Genomic DNA, 25,110 nt, shown 5'->3' on the forward strand with positions numbered 1-25,110 from the left:
TGAGAGGGAGGAGACCCTAGGGTACCTCCTCACTGTGATGAACGTCAATCAAGTGCTTGTAAAACTGATTATTAATTCATTGGCCTTGAAAAACATTTCAAGTCATGATAATTCTGAATTCTAGGATGCTATTAAATTGTCTGATTGACAGAATGGTAAAGTCTCAATATTACTCCATTATATTATAACCTCGCCAATAATATTATAGCTAATCATAGGTTTTCTGCTTTGCGCTGTCTCACATCACAGTGGAGACCAGTTGGGACCAGTTATCTTCTATTTTATTCTGCCACATGCAGGAATGCCACAAAGAACATGGCAGCTGGTGTTAATTTTGCTTCTGCTCCACCAAGGAGCTTTTCAAAGCCAATGCGCTGTTTGCTGTTGTTAGTGCCATCCTATCAACTCCGACTTCTAGTGCCCCGGTGCACAGCAGAGTGGAACCCCGCCTCATCTTTTTGTGCCATCCTTTCACCTTCTGCTGCTGTATCATAAGATGCTCTGCTGCTATTCATAGGGTTTTCATGGCCAATTTTTCCGGAAGTGGGTGGCCAGGTCCTTCTTCCTAGTCTGTCTTAGTCTGGAAGCTCTGCTGAAACCTGTCCATCATGAGTGACCCTGCCTGTATTTGAAATCCTGGTGGCTGAGCTTTCAGCATCACAGCAATACGTAGCCGCCCCACTATGATAACGGATAGATGAGTAGAGTGGTTCCTTGACCAGAAGTGACCCCGGGCCATGGCAGTAAGAGCACAGAATCTTAACCATGGGACCACCAGGGCTGGCTCAGTATGCTGTAGCCAATGTTAACACATTTGAAACAGGCATGGAGAAGTTTTGTCCTTTATACTGAATTTTGACTTCACCAAAAGGGAGCATGAAAGAGGCTCGAGCCTCGTTAAAGTTCCAGATTTGATGATGTGGTGGTGGTGGTAGTGACAATAACTGAAATAGATCAAGGTGATAGGCCAAAAAAAATCCTACTTACATCCAAGGACTGACAGTGACAATGTCAAAGTCAAACTTGTCACCAAAACGTATTCCTCAATTTTCACCCTGTATAAGATGAAGTAGAAAATTCTATGTAAGTAAAGCTCATATATGCTTTTTTAGTATCTTAATACCTTTAATATGCCAACTGAAAGTCTTTAAAATACTGTCATTCCCGTTAACTTACTTGATCCTTCCAACAATTTTGACAGCAACCACAGACAGGATTGTCTCCATTTTTCGGTGGAAGAAGTGACCTCACATAGGTTTCTTGGCTTGTAAGAAACAGTGTTAGGCATACAATTTCTAACCTGTGTTATTTTATGCTATGCCAACTAACTTTCCTTTGAGAAAGACAAAAAAAAAAAACCCTGTATAACCCCATATCTTTCCTTATAAAGCATCTCATCATTCTCATTTTGGAAGGTATTTGCAACTTGCATAGATTTTTCAGAATTTACCTTGCAAGACAAACAAAATACATGCTTCTTTTTAAAAAAAGAAGGAAGATTGTACAGTATAAAACATGTCCTCAGACGTTAACCCTACTTATTTATTCATTTAGTACACTTTCATTTTGTGCCTATGTGCTGGGTAGACAGAGTCAGATGAGTTACAGATCTTGTCCTCTTCAGGCCAGTCTGCTGAGGGTGACGGTTAAGGGAGGGAAACAGTGACAAGATGGGAGGATCAGGGCTGTGACAGCGAGGGGGCCTCACGGGGAAAGCTCCTCACTCAGGTCAGGGCTGTGAAGCCTACGAGTGGAGTTCAAGAAGGCTCCTGAAGGAGATGATGCCTGAGAGGAACGTGGGGGCTGAGTAAGACTGGTCCAGGGTAAGATGAGGCCAGTGTTCTGGGCGAAGGGACTCTCATTTGGGAATCCCCATGCGTGTCAGTTCTCCTCTTTTCAAGCTTTATTAGCCTTCCCACGCTGCTCCTCACTTTTCTGGACTAAAAATAGTCCAATACCCATACAAGTCCCCAGACAGAGCTAAGGGCCCACAAGCTGTCCCTACGCCCTCGTTTTTATTTTATGGCCTATAATCGTCTCGCCAGTTTTTGGCGAAATCTGAAGTTGCTGGCAATTACCGAAGACCAACAGTGACTCCTGTCCCTTGGCAGACTTAGAGAGTGACGAATCGTGGTATCCATGTGTCCTGGGAGGTAGAAGACGTTCGCTAATAGGGCTCCCTTGTCTTGATTTAGAGACAGAAAATATTCAACATTACTCTGTGAGAAATTTTACATTAAAATGTGGTGTGCCAATAGCATGAAAACAATAAGGAACAGTTTATTTTTTCAATTTTTCTTAATGAAATTAGATTCATTCTAATCTTTGACAGTCTACATTAATTGAATACTTTTTTCAGGATCAACACTTGCTTTTCTTTAGTAAATAAATCAAAAGCAAACGTTCCTTCTAAGGGTATTAACAGAGGTCAAAAGGTAGCCCTTGGAACTGCATAATGAAAAGTGCACCAGAAAACAGCATTTGATGGAGCACTAATGCTGAGAGACTCATTTATATGGTGCTTGTTTGTGATTTCCCCCATCCATCTTATCTTTCCTCTCTTTTTCTTTTCTGAACTGGAAAAGGAAACCAATCTGAAGAGGTTTTCATATGTCTTGCAATAGAGCTGCTCACGTGGTCTACAGCTCAAGCACCTTCTCATCCTTCATAGTTATTTAGTGGGCTCAGAGCATTTTATATTTTTTCCCAATGTACTGCTGTAATACATTGTTAGTTTGATTTTAAAGCAATAAATCCCATATTTCCTATTCTCCTTTGTGCCCATGTTTTAAGATGGAGCCATTTATCCCACTGCGGAGCTCAGTTCTCTGGCAGCAAACCATAAAAACACACTATTTTATGCCGGGTTCTTTACGGTATGTTGTCTGTGTGACTGCCTCTGAGAGTTGTTTGGTACAGCTCCGTCAGAAAACAAAGCTAGTCCTTCTTCCTTTTCAGGGATGTACACTAGGAGTTTGGGCTTGTTTGACAGAAGATAAAAGTTTATGTGGCTTTACAAATACATGATTCAACACCCCCCCCTACTTTTTTTTTTTACCTATGCATATTCCAAACAAACCAATATGCAACATGATGAATCAGACAGATATAATACCTTTAAAAGTATATTTCAAATGTGTTGCTCTATGTCACTTTTGTTAAATTCAGAGAAAATTTGAGAGCAAATAGAAAGAACTGACAAAACTGGTGATGGAGAAGCTCTCTGTCCTTTTCTCTAACCCATAGAATTAAGCCATATTAACCTCCAAATGTAAAAGCAGTCAAAGTTTCATAAGTGATACCATAGGAAAAATCAGTTATGAGGTTGTGATTAATATTATTTCAATGTTTGAGAAATATTGTAGGAAAGTTATGTTTTTAGTCGCTTAAGAAATGCATAACATCTAAACTATAAAGTTTGCTTATTAAGTTGTTTTTGACAAGTGCTTTTTACAAATACTCTTTCTCTTGGAAGTATTAAATAAATACAAAAGAAATGGTAGTGTTATCTGCACATACCCATAGGAGATACTTTTTATAGTACTTTGGTGTGATTTGATCAGAATCTTGTTGAAGGCTGACTGTCCAAACAAGTTTTTGGAGATAAACTCTAGCCTGCTGCATTGTAGGCCACCTCAACAACACCAGCTGGATTTTCCGCTAGGTGGCCATGAAACGAGAACACATGAGAAACGGCTGCTAGCACAGGAGACGGCGGGGCTGAGGGAAGGGACTCTGCGTAACTGGGAAAAAACTAAATGATGGTCAAACTTGCTTTTAATGGGAAATTAAAAACACTACAATATTTTATTGGCCTTGGCTGCACCCATACTGTAGCAATTTAAAAAAATCAGGGCAATTAGTGTTTCTGTATTTGTCAAAATGTATATGGGGGCGCTAAGATCTTAGAGAAATCCTTGTTATGCAGACCGGGTGTCTGTAAGGCAAGATATGAATTCAGCGGTGTTTTTCCTTCTCTTTATGTTCATCTCTGTATGGCTGGTTTCTGTGGTTACAATGTGGTGTCAGTAGAATCATGGGCTTTCAAAGCTGGAGGAAACTTTGAGTGTACATAGTTTAAACCTCTCAGTTTTCATGTGAAGAAATTGAAACCCAGACAGGGAAAGGGGCTTACTCCAAGTCATAATCAAACCAGAAGGCAAATACTATCAATTCTTTCTTTGCTGCATTTCTTATCCATGTCTATGTATTCATTCATTAACATTCAGCAGCTATTTATTAAATATCAGCTCGGTTATAGTCAGAAATTAAATCTGGAATGGAGCTTACATTTGCTCTGGGGAGAGCAGACAGGCACAAATGCACAAATGAGTAAATGTGTAGTATAGAATGCTGAGTGGCCATAAACGCTATGGAGAAGAATAAAGCAGGAAGTCGGAGTGCCTGGGGAGAGGGCGGCATTGAGAAAAGTCATTTTACCAGAAACCTGAAAGAGCTGAGGGAATTAGCATGTGGCTATCTCGGGGAGGAGGATTCCGGGAAGAGGGAACATCAAGTGAGAAGAGGCTGGTGTTGGTGTTGTCTGCCATGTTTGAGGAGAGCTTGGAGGCCAGTGTGGCTGGAATGAGGCAGAGAGAAGCAGGCAAGAGGCTGGAGAGGTAATGTAACAGAGTGAGGGAGGGGAGACTCCATGCTGTGTGAGATGGAAAGATATCAGATGGTTCTGGATAGATGAGCAACTTGTTCTCATCTGTGGCTGCTGTTCTGACAATATACTGCAGGGGAAGAAAAGGACAGAGCACTTAGGGACATCTTAAGAGGAGATCTTAGGAGGCTACTGCAGTAATCCCAGCAGGGATGGTCTTGATTTGGAACAGAATGGTAGAGAAGGAGGTGGTGCAAAATGGTCAGATCCTGATATATTTTGAGGGTTAAGCAAATGAGGTTTTAAGTGTAAGAGAGAAAGAAGAATCAAAGATGACATTGATATTTTTTGGCGTGAGTCATTGGAAGTAGAGAGTTGCCATTCATTGAGATGGGAAAGGGTCTAGGAAGAGCAGTGACTTAGACATCTAAGTGAAGATGCTGAGCAGGCAGTTAGATATGCTCTGGAGTTCAAGAGACAGGTCCAGCTGGGAATAGAACTCTGAGAGTTGTCAATGCATATATAGTTTTAAAAGCCATGAAACAAGATGAAATAACTGAGAGATGAGTGTAATAGAGAAGTCCTAGAACTGAGCCCTGAAACAACCAACATTTAGAAGTTGCCGAGATGAGGATCATTCAGACAAAGGGACTAAGAAGAGCAGCTTGTGGTGCAGGAGAGAGCCAGGAGATTGTGGTACTCTGAAAGTCAAGGGAAATAGTAGTTCAAGGAGGAGGGTATGGTCAACTCACTCAAATGCTAGAGATAGGTCAAATAAGATGCTGACTGAGAGTTGACCACTGGATTTACAAACCATGAGGGTGATCTTGAGAAAAGACCCATTGGAGTGCTGGGAGTGAAAGCCCAGTTGGAAAGGTTCAAGAGAGAATAGAAGGGAGAGGAATTGGAGGTGATGAACATAGACAACTCTACTGAGTTTTGGATGGAGAGGAGAGAACACAGGATGGCAGCTGAAGGGGCATATGGCATGAGACGAAGAGTTCTTTTTTTAAGTTGGCAGATAACTCAGGATGCCTCACCGTTGTTCAACATGTGACACTTCTCGATGCTCTATTTCAGTAGCCTCCTTCTGCGTCAAGAGATTAGGCATTTGTTACCGCATGAATCTCCTTGAAACGCCATTTGAAATTACGCCACCTTCCCTCATCCCTATCCCTGTTGCAGAAAAACCTTTGAAAACAACCCAACAATATTCAAATGCCTTAGCTTGGAATTCAAGGTGAAAAAAATCTGGTGTCTATTCTTTGCCACAGTGAATCTGATCTCTTCTTTATACATCTCTTTCCACCCTTGTACCTTGTTGTTGTCACTTCCTCTCTTCGCAACTCTATCCTTTATCCTCTCCATCTCTGCTTTTGAAAATCTTAAATGCGCTTCAGGGCTATACTCACACGTTAGGTGTTATATGGTCTCCTTGTTGGTGACCTCAACCAGAAATATATCTTGCTCAGCTCAGCGGCTATGGTATATGTTGTTGAAAGCATTTTTCAGCTTAGATACTGTCCCGTATACTAAACATTTTTGTGTCTTCCATAGTATCTATCTCAAAGCACCTGAATGTGTTATATAAAGATGTGTTGAATAGAGAGATGAGTAAATGACTGCATGCTGGGTCTGCTGACTCCCAGCCTCCTGCTCTCTCTTTCACCATCTACCTCTGCTTTTGCTGTGGTTCAGATGAGTGTCACTTACTCACATTTAATCACATTCCCAGCGCTATGTCTGGAACTGCATGGCTTAGTCTACGTAGAGTTGGGGTAATTTCGGATTTTGAGACAGCTCAGAGCCTCCTGCTCAGCAACCGGGAAGCTTCACTTAGACGATGTCCCTTTTAATGGTGGAAACCAACAAGCCATCATAAACTGAAAAGAAGGAGGAGATCTGTGAATTCAAGTATTTCTTTAAATCTTTGTTGCCACTGAGTAGACAAAAGCTTAATGAAACATGTCTTCTGTTAAAGAATTTATCTTTGAAGAGCTAGTTTTTAAGCATTTTATACTTGTAAAATTTAATCATGGTCCAGTTTGCAAAAAATCAAGCCTTGAGTCATTCTCATTAATATTGAGCCAAGTTCCATAGTTTGTCATTAGAATTCTCTCTCTGAAGGAGAAGATAGTTGTTTGCTATTAGCTTTTGTTTAGTTCTTATGAAGGGCTTAAATACCTTATTAGTTTTTCCCAACAACCTAGCAAAATAAGTAGAAATCACTAGTCCTGTTAAAAGAGTAGAGAGTTGGGGCTAAAATTCCTTGTTTTAATGTGTTGTCAGCTAGATACTACTCCAGCTTAGATGAGGCAGTCACAACTTAGTGTCCCATAGGAAAGAACTGGATAATGCCAAATCTGGGTGGAGGTAAGGCATCTTACACTCACACAACTCACTTCTCCTTGAGACAATGGACAAGTATTTTATGTTGAGAAGAATGGATTCTGCCAGGGTCTTTTATGTTCTGTTTAATAGGTTTAAGAAAACCTTTTTACTTTTTATTTCTCTACTTGAATTTTTCTCAAGTCTCACAAACTGTAAGCTTATTGTGGGGAGGAGAACATCTTTGATTTCCCTAGAATGTTTCCTTAGTCCTTGGCTTCTATCAGGACTTCAAAAATGTTCACTGAAGGACCAAATTAAAATATTTGTCACGTATATTTTGTCAGTAGGTATTCAAAGAGAAGAATGATTCCAGGTATGAAAATGAGAAACATGTGGAAATCAGCATTTTAGATATATAATGAAAGTGACTTTTACCAAAGAACTTTGCCAATCTTCCTTCAAAATAATTAACATGCAGATTGGAATTCATATTGCACGCCAAAGAATGGTTGTTGTATAGATAATTATTAGTGCATCGGTGGTGTTGATGTGGATGCACAGATGTGTTCTGAAACCTCTGATCTATGTAGGACTCTGAACAACCCAGCCTGTATTCACAGATGAATTACATTTCATCTCCACATTATCCTGTACCACAACTGCATCGCACACAAACAGGTGCACTAATTTATCCAGAGAGAACTACATTTTTGAGAAAAAAGCTTAATGAATTACTCTGTATTTTCAATAAGTAACTTTAATGAACTTTCTAAATTAAGGATGTAATTTTACTGGTTAGCCATATAATTAAAGTTTTTCAAGGGGATTAAGGTATGAATTATTTTTGAGAATCAAAATATCACATGCATACAATGCATGCCTAGTGTGAGTTACCAATTCACAAAGGACTTAGTGAATATAATTACATGAGTGGTCTTTATTATTCTGAAAGTTAGGGTGGGGGGGACATCTTTTCTTATTCTGATAAAACTTTGATTGTTGAGGAAAAAGAATTATAATTCTCTTTCTTATGTGATATTTTATCATACAAAAGAATATGTAACTGCATATAGAAACAGCTGTTAGTTTTTGGAGGAACTCTAGAAATTTTGCTTCTGGATGTATTTCTATAACAAACATACAAATAGGAAAAGTTTTGAATTCTTATGAAAGTTCTAAAGTTTTCCAGTAGATGTTGGAAACAAGCTTACACAGCTTTAATTTCTAGATCTCTCTTCTTTTCTATCCATCTTTAATACAAATGTTCAATCATCAAATGCCTTGGTTACCTGCTTAGAAAACCATGATTCATTCGCAGACAGGATGTGCTCCTCAGGGAGGCTGAGTGGTGTAGAAGAGAAAGCTCTTATTTCAGAGTCAGGCACATTTGGAATGCCAGCTCTGCCATTTAGTAGCTGTGTGGCCTGTGGAAGACGACTTAACCTCTCTGCCCCACGTGACCCTTGTGGGACCCGCCTTGGAGTCCTTTGCGGCGGTGCTGGGTAGTTAGGAGTTATTCAGGAGAAGGTTGTACCATTCTTTATCTTCCTTTTAAAATTTCCACTGCAGTTTAGAACAAAACCAAAATAAAATCCTTCCCAAGCAAACAAGATTACTCTGATAAAAATAAAGTGTTTGATTAAAGCGGTTTCCTTAACTACAAGACATTGTGCGGTTTGGAAAGCAGCTCTTTTGCAGGATGTCCGTGTATTATTGTTATGCCTTGAATATGCAGATGAGCATGATTTTCATCCAATTCATGGATTACTTTCCATCTTAAATATGTCTTGATTTAGGTGCTCACTTTCTTTTCATCCCACTTAATTCATTTTTCCAAATGTCCACATTTTCTGGGGAACAGCATGGTAGGGTTGAGAGAAACAAGAAAAATGGGGAAGGAGGAGAACTCCAGCACAGGGAGAATGATGTGAGAAGCGGTGCCGACTCGGGAATGTGAAAGCTGCGTGTCTTATTTCACCCCTTTATAAAATGGAAACCCCCTTTTGTTTAACTTTCCCTTCCTTTCTGGGTAGAAGGGCAGGACTTTATCCTTCATCCTCTCCAAACCTGATCTTCCGTCCAGTAACCTCCAACTCTGGGTGTTTCTGTAACAATGGAAAAATGTGCCTAATGATTCTGGATCCATCAGATCTCGAGTCCATTTGGCAGGTGGGATGGAGTGCAAATCAGGACTGGATGAAAGAGGAGAGACTGCCCTACGTTAAGCTACATTCCATTTAGATTACATTCCATTCAGATTTGGGACCTGGATACTTAACTAGACATTTGCATAATTCCAGGAGAATCAATTGACCAAGAAATATGGATCTGACTTGAAATGCCTAGCAAGGAGCTTCCTGATTGAGAGGGGCGCAGCTTCCTGTGGGGACCCAGTGGTTTCTGACCTGCTTGCCCTGGGCTTTCAGAGTCAGACCTGGCCATTCTGCCTTGGTGCTGTTTCTTTCCTGGTCTCTCTTCTTTCTCCTGTAACACCTGCTAAGATGTAGGAAGTTGTCAGGATACATTCAAATTTCAAGTGTCTAGAAATTTTATATCTCTTCAAGCAATGAATAAGACTATACAAAATTCGAATATTTTTTGTTATCTTTTTTTCCCCTGAGTCCTAGATTTCTCTCATTCCCTCCACTTCTGGACCTTCCTACTTCCATTGTAAGCTGTGACCCCTCCATAGAGAATGTCTTCTCCAGCATGCATATTCCTTCCAGGACCAGGTTGTCTTCCCTCTGCTTTATTCTTGGCTGCCTCTGTCTCTAATCTCCCATGTAAACTCAGCACATACTCCCTCTGGGGAGTTCAGTGGGCCTGGGTTCCAATCCAGACTCAGACACTTACTGGCTTGTGACTACGGCAGGTCCTTGTTCTCTCTGAGCCTCACTTTAACAGAATCTACCTCTTGAGCTTGTGGTGAGGATGGAAATAGAAAGAACCAGTGGTCTGTTTCCTGTCTAAGGACATCTACGTCCCACCATCAGACGAACATGGGACGGGCTTCCAGCCCATTTCCATTGGGAAAATTTGTATTCAAGGAGCAAGAGTCCTGGTCTGCTGAGATCAACCAGTTCGAGTTGGTCTCCGGTCACTTAACAATTGGACCACACTAACAAACTCATCTCTCTTTCAAACGACCTGCCTCTGTCCTCCAAAAGAACCTGAACTGACTGTCTGCTGTCTTTCTCCAGTTTGAACTTCAGTGGATGCTGATCCACTGTGACCCACTGCGACCCAGGAGAGAAACGTGCCATGAGCTGCCAGCCAGGATAACGGTGAGTCCCTTGACCACCTGCAAAGGCCACTTTCACCCAGTTTACCTCTCTCCACTTCCCAAATTCCTCACTTCTCCACTGTCTTCCTCTAAAGAATCCAGACTTTGCTGTATGGACCAGACAGATCTTAAGGAAAGACAGGTCCCACCCACGGCCTGGCGGGTGGAAACCACCTCAGGGAGTCTGGCTCTACCTTTGGCAGCCTACGACCCTCGCTAACTTCTCTCCAAGAACGCGGGCGGCCTGGTCGCCGCCCGCAGCGGCACACAGGCCACCTGGGGGGCTCTGAGGACAGCGAGAGGCCTCCGGGGGCTAGTGGGGCGGTTGCAGAGCCCCGCGGAGGGGCCGCGGGGAAAGGGTTAAGGGGGACTGTTGTCATTCTATCCGTCCTCCAGGCCCGCCAGCTCTCCTCCAATCCCCAGGACCCTCTGCAGGGCCATTCATAAACAGCAGGAACGTGCGCCTCCCCGCCCGGCACCTCCGCCGCCCCGAGCCCGGGGGCGCTCTTGCGAGGAGAAGGGCGCTGCGCGCGGCGGCGGCCGGCGGGGATTCGCCCGGGGTGGCGGGCATGGCCTGGGCGGCGCGGGGCCTCGGGGCCCTGGGGCTGCGGCTGCTGCTGTCCGGGCTCTGCTTGTGCGCCGCTCAAGTAAGTTTTCCGGGCGTTCAGGGGGGCGCCTCTCACTCTCTCCCCATCTTTTCTTCTCCAGACAACTGACCAGGTGAGCTGGGCCGAAGAGCGTTTGCATTTTTCAAGCGCGCACGAGGAAAGGTGGGAGCGGCCGCGGGCAAGGCGCCGAGCATCCTCCGGGCCGCGCGCCCCCTCCAGCCTTGAGCACCTGCGGCGAGTGCGGTGGGAGTTGGGCCTAGACGACCTCTGGGTCCGGGAGAGGGCGCCTCCCGCCCCGGGGATGGGGCTCTAACACGGCAGGCTCAAGCGCTGAAGGCCCGCGGACTCCGCACCCGGGTGTCACTTTTAGCCGCGTTGCTTCTTGCTGCCCCCCACCCGGTCCCAGCCCGGAGGCCTGGCTGGAGAGCGCGGGATCCAGGCCGGCGGCGCTCTCGGCTCTCCCGCTGCCCCGCCCGCGGTGGCCCCGCGCCCCGCGTCCTGCCGGTGGTGCCCGCGGCGGGGATGGGAGCGCGCGGCCCGGCCTCCACCCCCGCGCCTCCCAGGAACTTGCCCCGGGCGCGGCGCCCCGTCCCTCCCGCGGACCCGACCGGCGGAGCTCGAGCCCAGCGCGGTGTGAGGTTTCACGTACAAAGACCCCATTGTAACCCGTCTGGTCATTCGAGTTTAGAAAAACAAAGTTTCCCTGATGAAAGAAGCTTTTTTCTTTCTTTTCTTCTTTTTAATTCAGAAGGGGGAAAAAAGCCCCACATTCCCTAAGCAACGTGCTCATACTATGTCAGACGCCAGCATTCCCTCTAGTACCATCTGAGCTTAGCTGTTTGCAAGCGATAAAAGGACTCACGCCCAGGGTCAGTCTGAAATTGGGGGTAGTTCTGAAGCGAGGTGCAAAGGCCTTGTGCAAGACAGTCCTGCAGGCGGATCTGCGAGGCCGGGCTCGCGGGGCTTCGCGGCTCTTCCGCCCCACGCCCCCCACCCACAGCCCAGTCTTTCCCTCAAGAGACTCCCTCCGATTTCTACTGGACACAGAAAGATTTACAAACGATCCTGTACTTGATCTGACGTGGAGCGCCTCCACTCTCAGCTGTCCCATTTTGGTCAAGACACTGACCCGCAATTACTGATTAGATCGCGGGAGGCATTGAAGGACCACCATTTTCATCACTGAGCCCCTTTTGTAAAGAGGTGTTAGGCCCCTTCGTGCACTCCTCTTTGGTTCAGTGCTGGAGAGCTGAGGCCCGGTGACCCCTCCCCACCTGGGGCCCGGATCCGCTCGGACCCCACAGTTCCGCCCCAATCTGAATGTGGTCGGGCCAGGTGAGCCTCCTGAGTTGGCGCCCTCGCGGGGCGGAGGTGGGGGGCCTCGGACCTTGCGCCTGGTTCCTTGTCGTTGGCCAGCGGCGCCGCTAACCCCTGTGTGTGCTGTTCTTAGCAGATAGGCCCCCCGGGCGAGCAGGGGCCCCCGGGGCCCCCGGGCCCCCCTGGAGTTCCAGGCATCGACGGCATCGACGTAAGTGTCCCTCTTCAGGCCCGGTCCACCAGCCCGGCCTTTCCTGCCCCTCCCTCCGGGGGCCTGGGTGGGTTTTTGGAGAGGGCCAGATGCCCCCACCCAAGGCGGGGTTGGACTTGGGCTAGAGTTGGGGTGGATCTTGGAAACGGGGGTTTTGGAGGGGGAGGTGGACGTGTCCTGTCCCTGAGTGCACCATTCAGACCTGTCCCTGGTCGCCCTGAGTGGGAACACGCGTGGGATTCTCCGAGCGGCCCCAGCGCCTCGTATTCACGGATGCTCTTGCCTTTTCTCCTGCCCCCAGGGTGACCGAGGTCCGAAGGGTCCCCCGGGCCCCCCGGTAAGTTGGTCAACGCGTCCCCTCTCCCTTCCTTTAGACGTGGTTTGCAGCCACGTGCGTCCGAAGGGTCTCAACTTGGAGCCTTTTTCCTCCCACTCAGGGTCCACCTGGAGAGCCGGGAAAGCCGGGAGCTCAGGGCAGGCCGGGCACGCCGGGCGCCGACGTGAGTAGGCGGGGTGCCGGGGCGCGCGTGTGTGCGCGCGAGCATGTGTGTGTGTGTGTGTGAGAGAGAGAGAGAGAGAGAAGGTGAGGGGAAGGAAGAGGAGAGGAGAGGAAAGGAGGGGGGCGGGAGGGAGAGACAGAGAGACGTGGTGCGGGCGGGGCCGGCGCAGCTGAAAGAGGGCTGTGGCCCCGGACTTGGCCTCGCGCTCCGGGCGCGGCGCGGCGGCGGCAGCTTGTTCAGAGGGGCCCGGGAGGGTTGGGATGCGTCGCGGCCTCCCGGGGAGAGCACCAGCGCGCATCTCCTCCTCTCAGAGAACAGTAGTGGGTGCCAGTTCCCGCCTCCAGCAGCCCACCCCTGCTCACCCGTGGACTCAGCCCCACCACGGGAACAGGGCGCTCGAGGAGGAGGACCCTGCGGGCCTCTGCTGGGGCTTTGCAGCAGGTAGTCTCTGCGCTTGCCCTTTCATGGACACTCTAGATTAATTCAGAAAAAGAAGAAAACTTGCAGGCAGAGGGAGGGGCAGAGTGCTCCTAAATCCCGAGGAAGAGAGAAAAGAAAGATGCGCTCGAGGGGAGGGCCCGAATGAGCTGGGATGTGTGGGGCGGGGCGGGGCGGGGGCGGGGAGACGGCCCGCACCCGTCCAACAGGACATTCACAACTACTTCGCTCTCTTTCCACGGCGTTTTCTTGGTTGGCATCGCTGACAGAAAACAGTTGGCTAGGGTTGCTTGAAGGTCGGGAACCAGCATCCTTTCCGGATTCCCTTGCACTGCGCCCCACCCTCCCCCGCCAGCTGAGGGAAGCTCTGAGGCTGAGTTGTATGTTAAATCTAACACAAAATAATATTTCTTCAGAGTAAAATGACTTCAGGACTCTTAGCTTCTCCTCTCTCCATGCGTTAGACTAATGCTTATTGAGGTCCCACTGCAGGCCAGTCCTTGACTCTGTCGCTGGGATGCAAAGTGAAGTGAGACTGGCGTCTGTCCTCAGAGAACGTGCGGGGGTGCCTCCCTCAAGTTAGCGCTTTGTGTGGCCTCCAAAAATGGAAGACTTTTCTAAATCAAAGAAAGCACCTGAAAACCTGTCATTATAATTTCCAAGAAATTTTGTCTGGAGTTTAAGACAGATCCTTCATTTTGAGAAAAAAAATATGGCTACATTGAGGCAGCCTTGATGGCCTATTGGTTAAAGGTCAGTGCTCTCAGGGCTTTGGCGGCCCTGTTTGTTTCCCGGTGGTGGAACCACACCACCAGTCTGTCAGTAGCCATGCTGTGGCAGGGGCTCACATAGAACAACTAGAAGGACTCACAACTAGAATATACAATTATGCACTGGGGATTAGGGGAGGAAAACAAAAGGAGGAAGATTGGCAACAGATACCAGCTCAGGGTGAATCTTTGCCCCCAAAAAGTGAGATTATGGTGGTTATTCAGATGTGCTTTCTTTATCAAGATGCCCATAATGAGGATACTTGTCTATACTATTAATGCTTTAGGAGAGAGACTCTGTTTCAAGAGCCCCTAGTCTGAGCTTCTTACATACGCACAGTGGCAGTGCATGAGGCCCCCCAAGGACTGATTTTGGATAATACAAACTGAATATCACACTAATGTGTGTATAATACAAATTGAAATTATGTAACTTGTTGGCTGTCAAGCTCTTTGAAACACTGTGAATTCCTTGAAACTGTCAGATCATAATAAAAAAGTCTGATAAATACAGGGCTGTTAAACTAGTTGCCCAATATAGGTGGGATTTATTTCTGCATTCCTTTGAAATCTGACCTGCCTTTTGTTTGGTGTGAAAAGAAAATTTATGATTAAATTATTATTATTATTGATTTTTGTGGTGGCTGAAGCATGAACCAGTCGCCTGAAGTCTTGTCTAGCTGTTGAGCTGCAATAATTTCAGACAGAGGGCTAGACTTCTCTGCGCCTCAGTTGAATAGTGATTTGCAGCAGGCTCAACAAATTATTCTTTATGTTTTACCGTAAGGTCATAAAGACGATGTCTAGTTTTGCTTTATAATTTCTCTACTTATACAGAAATTTTGGATAAACAAATGAAAGTGCTTCAAAATCTTTAGAAGTACAATGCAAATAACAATTACAAGCAGGTTTTTTTTGTTGTTGTTGTTGGTGGTGGCAGTACCATAATGCAGAACAAACCAGATTTCCAAAGTTAAAACTGTGAAAGAGCGAGGCTTCTGAAGTCATAGAGCTCTGACCCTGAAGGTTCCCAGGGAGAAACTGGTGAGGGCATTGACCCAGTCTCCTGGGATTGCAAAGGAAAGCAAGAGAAAATGAATAAGAGAAGGGAAGGAGAGAAAAAAGTAAGAAATCCACGTATGTGCCAGTATTTTAGGCATTTCCTAGAACTAAGCAAAAAATTTGCATTTTGTCTCAACCACAGTCACAACATTATTTCCTTTAACCTTACAATAACCTGGAAAGCTGGTTTGGCTAGTGTTATTCTCCACAGATAAGGGAACTGAATAATTATGAGGACGAGTAGTTTCTTCAGGGACCCGGAGTTATTTAGTCGCTAAGATAGTGAAAGAAACCAAATTTCTTGATTTTTAGACTCTCTCTCCAGATAGATTTGCCTCTTGCGGGTACAAATAAGGTTCTTACATAGATGAATAATTGGAGAAAATAGGGAGAAAAAGAGTGATAGTGGATTTTTAGCATCTGAATTATCAACCAAGAAAAATGATATGGATAATTCAATGGATAATAATTTATAATAGATATTTTACAATTGTTTGTAAATATTGGTATGGTTCATATTCCCCACCTTTTGGAATGGAGCCACCTGGGACTTAGATTCTGAGCTGAAAAGTTTTCTTACTCCACTCTTGGGCTCATTTGACATTTTAAACAAATCTTTTCCCTTAAATTGAGACTAGACATTGAGACTAATGAAATGTCAGTGACTAGTTCCGAGTTTGTCCCTGGATATGGGGGAGCTCAGGAAGTAGGAAAGCGTCAATAATCTTTTCTTGGTCGGTGGACCTTCAACTTCCAGCCTCTGTCTTCTGCTCTTTGGTTCATTGCACAGCTGTACTTTTTCGTAATGTTGACAAATTAATCAGTTGATGTTTGGAAGAATCTGAAAGGAGCACAGTTTAAAGGTAATTATCCTGAGTTAACTGGATTTTTGGCAGGAAAGGAAAAAGAGTCATGGCAGCTATGCTGGTAGAGTTATGTCTTGAGTCTCAGGAGCCGCGTGGTTGGAATGCTGGAAGGAAATCACTGTTGAGGGCTGGCGTGAAAGTTCAGGCACAGTCAGCTTCAATCTCAGCCCAAATAGAGCTTTATCTTCATAAACACCCACATGGAAGCAATTCTTTCTGCCACTGGTAATATTTCCCTGTGTCATTTCTTTGACAAATAAGAGCTAATGCAAATTGGAGTTGTGTGTGCGTGTACGTAAGTGTAAATGTGGAAGATTACATGTACATGTGTATGTGTAATCGCTCCTTTCCTGCTAAGACTTTAGTTTAAGTTTTAAGGTTCTTTTCCCTTATAGACTTGTAAAATCAGAGAAGTCGGAGCCTTGTTATAACATTGCACCCAAAGGACAGTTGTGTTATTACCATCCACAATATCAATAGAGATATACTTATAGGCCCTATTTGCTGTGATGTGCTCAGTGAGCTCTGTAAAACAGTATTTTGTTCATTCTTATAGCATCTGTCTAGGATAGACAGAAGAGGAATTAGAATTAAATATAGGAATTATAGTTAAACCATGCCACTTTTTACGGGAATGAGGTTAGAGCATCCTCTGAAGGTATACAACTATTATCTCTGGCTGACGCTATATGATTAGGATAGTGAGTTGTTAAGAAATTTTTCTGGGGGCCGGCCTGGTGGCGTAGTGGTTAAGTTCATCTGCTCCGGATTGGCGGCTGGGGCTTGGCGGATCCCTGGTGTGGACCTAGCACTGCTGTTCAAGCCACGCTGTGGCAGCATCCCACATAAGGTAGAGGAAGATTGGCACAGATGTTAGCTCAGCAACAATCTTCCTCCAGCATAAAGAGGAAGATTAGCAACAGATGTTAGGTCAGGGCCAGTCTTCCTCACACACACAAAATTATTCTGAGGGGCCAGCCCCATCGCTGAGCGGTGAAGTTTGCCCGCCCTGCTTTGGGGGCCCCAGGTTTCGCCGGTTTGGATCCTGGGCACAGGCATGGCACTGCTCGTCAAACCATGCTGAGACAGCATCCCACATAGCACAACCAGAAGGACCTACAACGAAAATATAACTATGTACTGGGGGACTTTGGGGGAGAAGAAGAAGAAGAAGAAGAAGAAGAAAAAGACGGTTGACAACAGATGATAACTCAGCAGTTTTAAAAAAAATCATTCTGAAAGTTGAGTGTAAGTGGAAATAGTCAGGCATTGAAGAAATGTGAGGGGCCCTGAAGTACAGTGCCCGTGGTTAATATCTAGGTTTGTTGTTTGTTTGTTTATTTGCAGGGCTCCTTCTGAATGAGGTTCTAAGCTCCCAGAGGGCAGGAAACATGTCTTATAGTTCTTGTGAACTCTTCACAGCATCCGGAGCATGCTGACCATATAATGATGACAATAGGAACAGCTAGCATTTATTCAGGGCCCACTGTGCCAGGCACTGTTGTAAGCACTTTGTGTGTAATATCCCATTTAATCTTCAAGATCACCATATGAAGTAGATATTAATGTTATTCCTATTTTATAGGTCAGGAGACAGAGCACTATACAGTTAGGCAACTTGCCCATGGCTGCACAGCTAAGTGGCAGAGTAGGGATTTGAACCAAAATGAAGATGATGTGGAGGGACAAGTGTAACACCCCCCGACCTAGCAGGCCAACCTAACTGCATTCACTGGTGGTGCATAGAGCGGGTGTCAGATGCCAGGGGAACTGCAGGATTGTAACAGGCTCGCAGGCCTTGTCCTCAAGTGGCTTAAGCTTCTCTACATGCCAATTTCATTGCAGAGCTCACTGTAGCATCTGCAGCAGAATGTATTTTCAGTTTAATTCAAAGAGCTTCTGCGTGACAGACATAGTCTGTCATGTCTTATGGGAGACACTTTAAAGAAGTGGGCTGGGAGCAGCCTCCAGGTTTTCCGACCATTTACTTGGTTCTGCCTAATTATTATGCAGCTTAAATTCCACCCTATTTAGTAGCTACTGTCCTCCAATCATGTCAGTCATTCCAGGCACAGGTTGAAGACGCTTAGTTGGCTGCATGTGTGAGAACCGAGCCGGTTGGTCTTGGAGGGTATGTACGTGACATGGGATTTAGAGATTCCTTTACTCAAACGTGTAGTGAGGTTTATAAACTCTGTGTGCCATGCACGCCTCCAGAGATGCTCCTGGGTGAGTGGTTGGTTTGCTGAAATACAAAAGCCAACAGGCTACAGGTGCTCAGTACTAAGATGTTGGGGCTTGTTCCCAAATTAAAGCCTTGTAATTAGTCTAGGGTGATTGAAAATCAAAGACAGTCTGTCACAAATTCTATTGTGTGTGTTTAATAATTTCCTTCTTTGGTAAATTTCCAGTAATTAACATTTTCAACTCATTTTTTCCTACTTCCTTTGATTCACTCTTTGGAGTTATGAGGGAAATTAACTGATGCAGAGAAATGTAAAAATGTTGGCCAATAAAGTAGTTTTCTATACAAATTCCATGAAAGCATTTTATTGGTATTTATCCAGACTATGACCAATTAAATAAGGATTTCAGTAATCCATTTTTGAGTAGGGCTTTTGTATTTTCAAGCAATCCCTCCCTTGATTAATATAATTTGAGTCTTTTTCAAAATCTTGATAATAGAAGTTTTATGAGATATTTGTGTTTGTATATGTATATGTACACATGTATACAGATACATATATTTATCTTTAGGAAGCTGTAGTTTCATGATTCCAGTTTAAGTGACAACATCTAAAAGTGTCAAAGAGTAAAGAAAAAGTTAGAAAATAAAAATGCATCCTCACTAAATATGGAAATTCAGTGTATATGTAGTGCTGTCATGCTTCAGTATCTATTTTATGTTGAGGATGATGACAAAATAAGTACTGATAGGGAAAATGAGGTGTTTGGAAGATATGCTTTAGTACTACACATGGGAGTTATGAATGTATTTTATAGTAGTTGGCTTAAATTCTACATATTGAGTGGCACACGTGAAAATATATACTTAATTATCACAATTTTTACTAAGGAAAATACCATAGCAACATGCATGTTCTCAACATTTCAACTTTAAAGTTAATGTTCTTCAGTAAGCAATTGTCACAGGAAGAAGATGGTCAGGGGGCTTTAGGTGGCTATAAGGCAATGATGAGATTGATTACCTTTAATTCCTATTGAAGAAACATTTTACTAGAGAGATATAGAGACATTTAGTACTTTTATTTTATAAATGAAGTCAAGAAGGTACAGAAACCTGGGTAAGGGGCAGAGCCAAGACCTGTTGTCCCATCAAACTCGTCTATTAGAACTCTGTAATTGTTATATTGCGTTTTTTCAAAGCAGAGACAAAAAATACTAATTGAACTCAGTGATAAAACAATGCAGTTAGCAGGAAATTAGGAATATGATAAAATTTATCAACAGAAAGTAACTAACAGGCAGATCTCATGTTAAACATTATCTTTGAGTAAGAATATAGAAAGGTATTTCTTTATAAGTATTTACATCATACATAGGTAACCATCCTGTACATAATTAATAAATAAAATTGAATTATCCATTTAGTGGTTTGCCCAGGGATGCTGTAATAGTTCCAACATCATCTTGCTTTGTTAGGGATTAACAGGACCTGACGGATCCCCTGGCTCTGTTGGACCAAGAGGACAAAAAGTAAGTTCGCCACCTGTATTAATTGCTGGCATTAATTAGATGCTGAAGTATACTCTAATTGTAGTGTTTGCAAATCAACTAACAGATTAATTGTGAAGCAGTCGAAATACACTTGTTCAACTAAAATTGTGTTTTAGTTAAATTAAATTAAAACACCAAGATGGAGTGTTCTAATTATCTCAGTTATTTATGCAATTTGCATATTTACATATTCATACTACAAAAAGCCAAGTACAATGAAGTTATTTTTATTTTTAGGGAGAACCTGGTGTTCCTGGATCTCGTGGATTTCCAGTAAGTAAATATAAAGTGACAGAATTGAAAAATCTCCTCTCTTTAGGTAAAACTCTGCCTTTGTGAAATTTTTAACGCAGTTTTCTACATAATACACACTGTGAAGGAGTTTATGACTTATCTGGTATGGTCAGCATTCTGACTATGAGTAGAAAAACTTTAGAGAAATTTGAATGTCAGTATAAAATGCATGTCTGTTTGCAGGTGGTATTTCCCTACAGATAACGCCTCCTCCCTCATTGATAGAAAACCTTTCTTGCATAACAACAGCAAATCTAAGTAGACCATGTCATCATACCACTTTCTTCACAACTGGTTGCATCTCTGATGAAATATCAGCCATCAGATGGTATTGCCTGTCTGATTCCCTGGCCAGTCTTTTCCTGCGATGCACACTCTAGCAGATTTGTGTATTTCCATCTCTAAGAAGATGAGGTTCTCAGGCTGGTTTTCCTTTCTATTTTGCTCTTCATTCCTCTTTTGTTCTTGTCATTAATCTGTATTTTTCTCCTTGTTTTCTTTGCTTTCTTTGCCATATTTCAGCATCTGTTGACTTTTCCATTATAAGCCTATTTTCAGAAGTGAATAGCTTGCTGGCATTTCTCCCATATTTTTCAACTCAGAGCTCAATATCTTATAAGATGACTTTTTTTTTTTATTTAGTGAAATTTATCAAACATCTAGGTTTCTGATAATGAAATAACTTATTAATTACTTTGGTATTTTCAAGCATAAGACTTATTTTCCCGAATTGATCTACATATTTAAATGTTCACATGGGGTAATTTTTCAAAGAATGTCTTGAAAAAATCCCACTTATCATTTAAACATGCTGCTTATGTGAAATTCTTGCTTGTTTTGTCTGCCTAAATAATTAGAAATAATAATATTATCAGAGGGTATACACTGATTCCACTGGATGCTTCGCGTATAGATATTAGAAATAGTCTGGAATGAAAAGCTAAATGAATATGGTGTCAGAGAGAGCTGTGAATAAGGCTCTTCAAGCCAGTGCAGGAGAGAAAAGAGGACTGAAGAACCCCAAGGGGGGAGAATGAAACTGGAAAGCAGCGAGAGAAAGGGGTTCAAGGCAGCTGATGTTCACTTCATTAAGTTCAAAAGCATATAGTCAGGGTTCATTATATAATAGGCCCTGTGCTAGGAATTGAGGACAGGAGGATGAATAAGATGTGGGTTTAGTCCTTGGTTATATGCAATTTGGTGTTGCTAAAGAATGGGAAGTGTAAAGGAGAGGGAGACGGAATGACTGGCTTTGACGTCAAATCCAGCGTTAAATGAGGATCCCATCCTAGGTCATTTCAGGAGTGACGCCATTTTATTGTCAGTAGCTACTGGATTTGGTGTCTGGAAATACAGCCCTACTTGTCAAAGGAGGTGTGTTTTTGACTCTTTTTCTCCCCTGTCTCTCTGTGCTGAGTGTTTGTTTGGGGAACTTCCAAACATCACACTATAAATTGTAAAGCAGTGTATTGTATTGTTTCAATGTACGTTTTTTATAAAACACAACAAATAAAAATCTCAAACTGTCAGTTCTTGATGTATCTCTGTGAGTGATAGCAAGTTCTCCTGAGGGCAAGCATGGATGGCGTCTTCACTTTGATTTTCTTGAAAAAAAGAAATTTGGAAAAAATATTCCTGGTTAGCTTGGGCATCAAAGGAATATCTGAGGAGCTGAAACAAGCTTCTGCTACCTTTAAAAGCAGAGCCAGATTTGCTTGTCTTACTTAGTGCCTTCTTTAGAATGAGCATCATGTATTTATTTAGAGATAGATATATAATTTGTTTTTGAACTGGATGATGCCTGTGTCGATATCTATACTACGTATAAATAATATGCTGTAACACTTTTTATTTTACTCTTTTAGGGCCGTGGCATTCCTGGACCCCCTGTAAGTACCATCTCTTGTTTTATTTTTAAAGTCTATATAAATGGCCTGTTCTTCAGATCTCAACCTTACTCTCCAGCTAACACTCTACCCAGTCGTGTTTACAGTGTCCTACCTACGTGATCTTAGGTGGCTCCTATGACAGCACTCCTATTCTGATAAACAGAATATTTTATTAATTTAAGAAATTTCTGTTCCATTTTAAGTAATTAAAATTTGGTCAAATGAGTTATTGTCTCATTGGAAAACAAAGCTAGCATAGATACATACTTCTAAGTTGGTTGTTTATCGTATTTTATATCATTTGTGGTAGATTGTAAAAACATCCATCCATTACCATGTACTTTTGATTTGTTGACTTTAGGGTCCCCCTGGGGCAGCAGGACTCCCTGGAGAGCTTGGCCGCGTTGGGCCCGCGGTGAGTACCGCAGTGCATTTGGATAGGCGTTTGTGGTTTGACAGAAGATGTTACTATGGAAGGCAGATGGCCCTAACTGCATGTTTTCTCTGCAAATCCAAGAAATGGCAGATGAGTTTCATTCTAGTTCATATTATTGATGGGATCAGGGATCATAATGGTGCCTCGTTTTGGTAGAGTGATTTTAATTTTTTTCCCAAAGTTTTCAGCTAAGCTTTTCTTCTCACCTTCCAGAATTAGTGATCAAGTCAGGAAGTGTCACCTCCATTTTACAGACTCTGAGCCAGGACTGGGGTCCAGTGTCTTGTATTAGACTCTCTGCATGAAATTAAAGTGAACAGCCTAGATTAGTACCACGTATATTCATGTTAGGACCGTCGAATCATAATCGAGCCAACCGGAGCTTAACCTCAGGCAATAAAGAGCTAAACTTCATTGAAGAAATTGCTGGTAGTAAGTGCTTCATGTGAATATTCAATACATTTTTCAAAAGTGTTGAAATAGTGACGTCATGTGAAGAATAGGTAATTGTAAACTCATTGAGAGTAGGAGCCCCGTATTATATACCTTCTTGCTCCTCTAGACACGCTGTTTGACAAATTCATTTCCTGAACAAGTGAAAGAATGTGAAATGATTGTTAAATTAATTGTAAGATGCTTTTGACTTCTTGTGGCAGAACATGAAGAAGGAAAACGTATGCCAGGAGTAAGCTCTGGGTGTTCAGACTAGGTGGAATCCATTTTCTTCGAACGGCTTGTCTGGACTTAGCATCTTTGCTGTTTTCTCCCACTGGCGAGAGAGTCCAGTGGCTGACGGAGGGATGGCTGTGGGCGCGCAGCGCGCCGCCGGAGGTCCCTTCCAGCCCAGCGCAGGCTGCGTGCCGCCTTCTTTTGCTGCCTTTAGCTGGATGGTCCTAGTGGCATGGGCTGTGCCAGTTCCCCTGGAAATCAACTAGAAAAATATGGCGTGTTTCCAGTTTGTTCTCGGAGGAGATACAGTGATCATTCTATAGAGAAGAATTGGCGTCACTCTTTCCCCATCTCCCTCTGCCTTTGGTCAGACTGGAAGTCCTTTATTCTTCTGGTTTTGTGGAGCTAATTGGATTACGGGCCACCCTTCGATTTTGGTGGCAGGTCTATGCATGGCTGAGCTCTGTAGGGTTTCTAGCAACATCTTCCTTTCATGCCTCACCAGTTTTAGGTACTGTGTTTTGACATGTGTATAACCAGTGTTCACAATTTTCAAATAACTTAGGGTGACCCTGGGAAAAGAGGACCACCGGGCCCCCCTGGCCCCCCAGGACCCAGCGTAAGTTATTTTCAGCTTGAATTTATCTGTGTCTGAGAGTCGGGATTAAAGAAACCTAAGAACCAAAAATGGAAGTACCTGTTAATCAAGTCATTGTCCTAAAATTCCAAAATGGCTACCAATTTTTTCCCCCATTCAGAGAGTGGGTCTTTTTAGGCCAGAAAAGTAGAGGCATCATAATAACTTAAAAGGTGAATTCACAGGGACTGGCTTGCTCATAGTATTTGAAGTCCTTTGAACTTGTGATTTCCGAAATGCTCAAAACTTGGGTGTATAAAAGGAATATTTTCAAATGAACTAGTTTTTACAAAGAAGTTACACAGTAAGCAATTTAAAAAATAAGAGTTTAAGTAGGAGATAATTCATATTTTAAATTCATGATTCAGAGTTCCCCATTTTTTCTGTTCTGCCTCTCATTTCATCTGCCTCTGCAAGAAATAATCTGTGATTTAGGGTTCTCCAAAAAGAATATGCCCATGAGTCAAGTTTTTAGGATATTAGCATATTATATGCTGCTATTTGTTCTTTAAATGTTATTAAACAAATATATTTATTATGTTTTACCCAATGAACTTTCTATTATTGGTAAGTTTGAATTAAGCTTTGAACTATATTCTTAGCTTTAATATCCTCTTTACTTTAGGGAACAATTGGCTTTCATGATGGCGATCCATTGGTAAGATGACTTCCTTTGAAAAAAATACAGTTTTAAGTCAAAGACCGTGTAATCTTCAGATGAATTCTCTTTAAAATGATCTCTCTGGGATATGTGTCTTTCTGTGTTTTACTTTACTCAGATGGCAGAGTGATCTGTAGCACCGGGGGACTGGTGCTTGTGTACACTCAGACTGAAATGGATTTTCTTTGTAGGAATATCTTTGTTTTTCCACAATCTTTTTACTTTATGACTAAGGCATGCTTTTCACCAGAGCACTGCAATTTTAGAAGATAGAAATCAAGTCACTCCCTCTGAGCCTTGTTTTACTTACAGACTAATATTCAGATGAGTGGTAAACAGCACTAGATGCAATTTTGGCCCGGTTGATGAGGCATGTGACCCTCGGGACAGAACTGTTCCATGCAGCGGGAGGGGACAGGGATCAGGTGGTGGCACAATGGGTTGCCTAGAAGCATTTTATTTCTTTGACAAATTAAATCTTAAATAAATATGGCAAAATACTAACATTTGTTAAATGTGGGCGGTGGATACATGGGGAAAGGTTTCGTTATATTCTTTTTACTTTTCTGTAAACTAGGAATATATCCAAGTTAAAAAATGAAATAAAAAAAGAGACAGTTAATGAATACAATTGCATTGGGGTTCTGTGGCTGGAATCCCTGAAAAACATACCATTTTATCATAAAGTGGAGGCTCTAGCTTGTGCACTCTCTCTCTCTCTCTCTGGCAGTGTCCCAATTCCTGTCCACCTGGTCGCTCAGGATATCCAGGCATACCAGGCATGCGGGTAAGTG

The 25,110-nt window shown here is 43.2% G+C and overlaps 1 protein-coding gene across 1 annotated transcript in view; it reads left to right on the forward strand.

The window, feature by feature from the left end:
* COL9A1 (collagen type IX alpha 1 chain) overlaps positions 1 to 25,110 on the forward strand; it is a 163,119-nt gene that overhangs the window by 90,888 nt on the left and 47,121 nt on the right. The window contains exons 7-17 of the mRNA XM_046639779.1: positions 10,138 to 10,246; positions 12,286 to 12,356; positions 12,658 to 12,693; positions 12,794 to 12,856; positions 19,656 to 19,709; positions 19,968 to 20,003; positions 21,890 to 21,913; positions 22,275 to 22,328; positions 23,584 to 23,637; positions 24,281 to 24,313; positions 25,047 to 25,103. Of these exons, the coding sequence (XP_046495735.1) occupies positions 10,138 to 10,246; positions 12,286 to 12,356; positions 12,658 to 12,693; positions 12,794 to 12,856; positions 19,656 to 19,709; positions 19,968 to 20,003; positions 21,890 to 21,913; positions 22,275 to 22,328; positions 23,584 to 23,637; positions 24,281 to 24,313; positions 25,047 to 25,103 (591 nt within the window). The remainder of the gene's footprint in view (positions 1 to 10,137; positions 10,247 to 12,285; positions 12,357 to 12,657; positions 12,694 to 12,793; positions 12,857 to 19,655; positions 19,710 to 19,967; positions 20,004 to 21,889; positions 21,914 to 22,274; positions 22,329 to 23,583; positions 23,638 to 24,280; positions 24,314 to 25,046; positions 25,104 to 25,110) is intronic.

The sequence above is a fragment of the Equus quagga genome, chromosome 15 (assembly GCF_021613505.1).
Source record: "Equus quagga isolate Etosha38 chromosome 15, UCLA_HA_Equagga_1.0, whole genome shotgun sequence".
Classification (NCBI taxonomy): domain Eukaryota; kingdom Metazoa; phylum Chordata; class Mammalia; order Perissodactyla; family Equidae; genus Equus; species Equus quagga.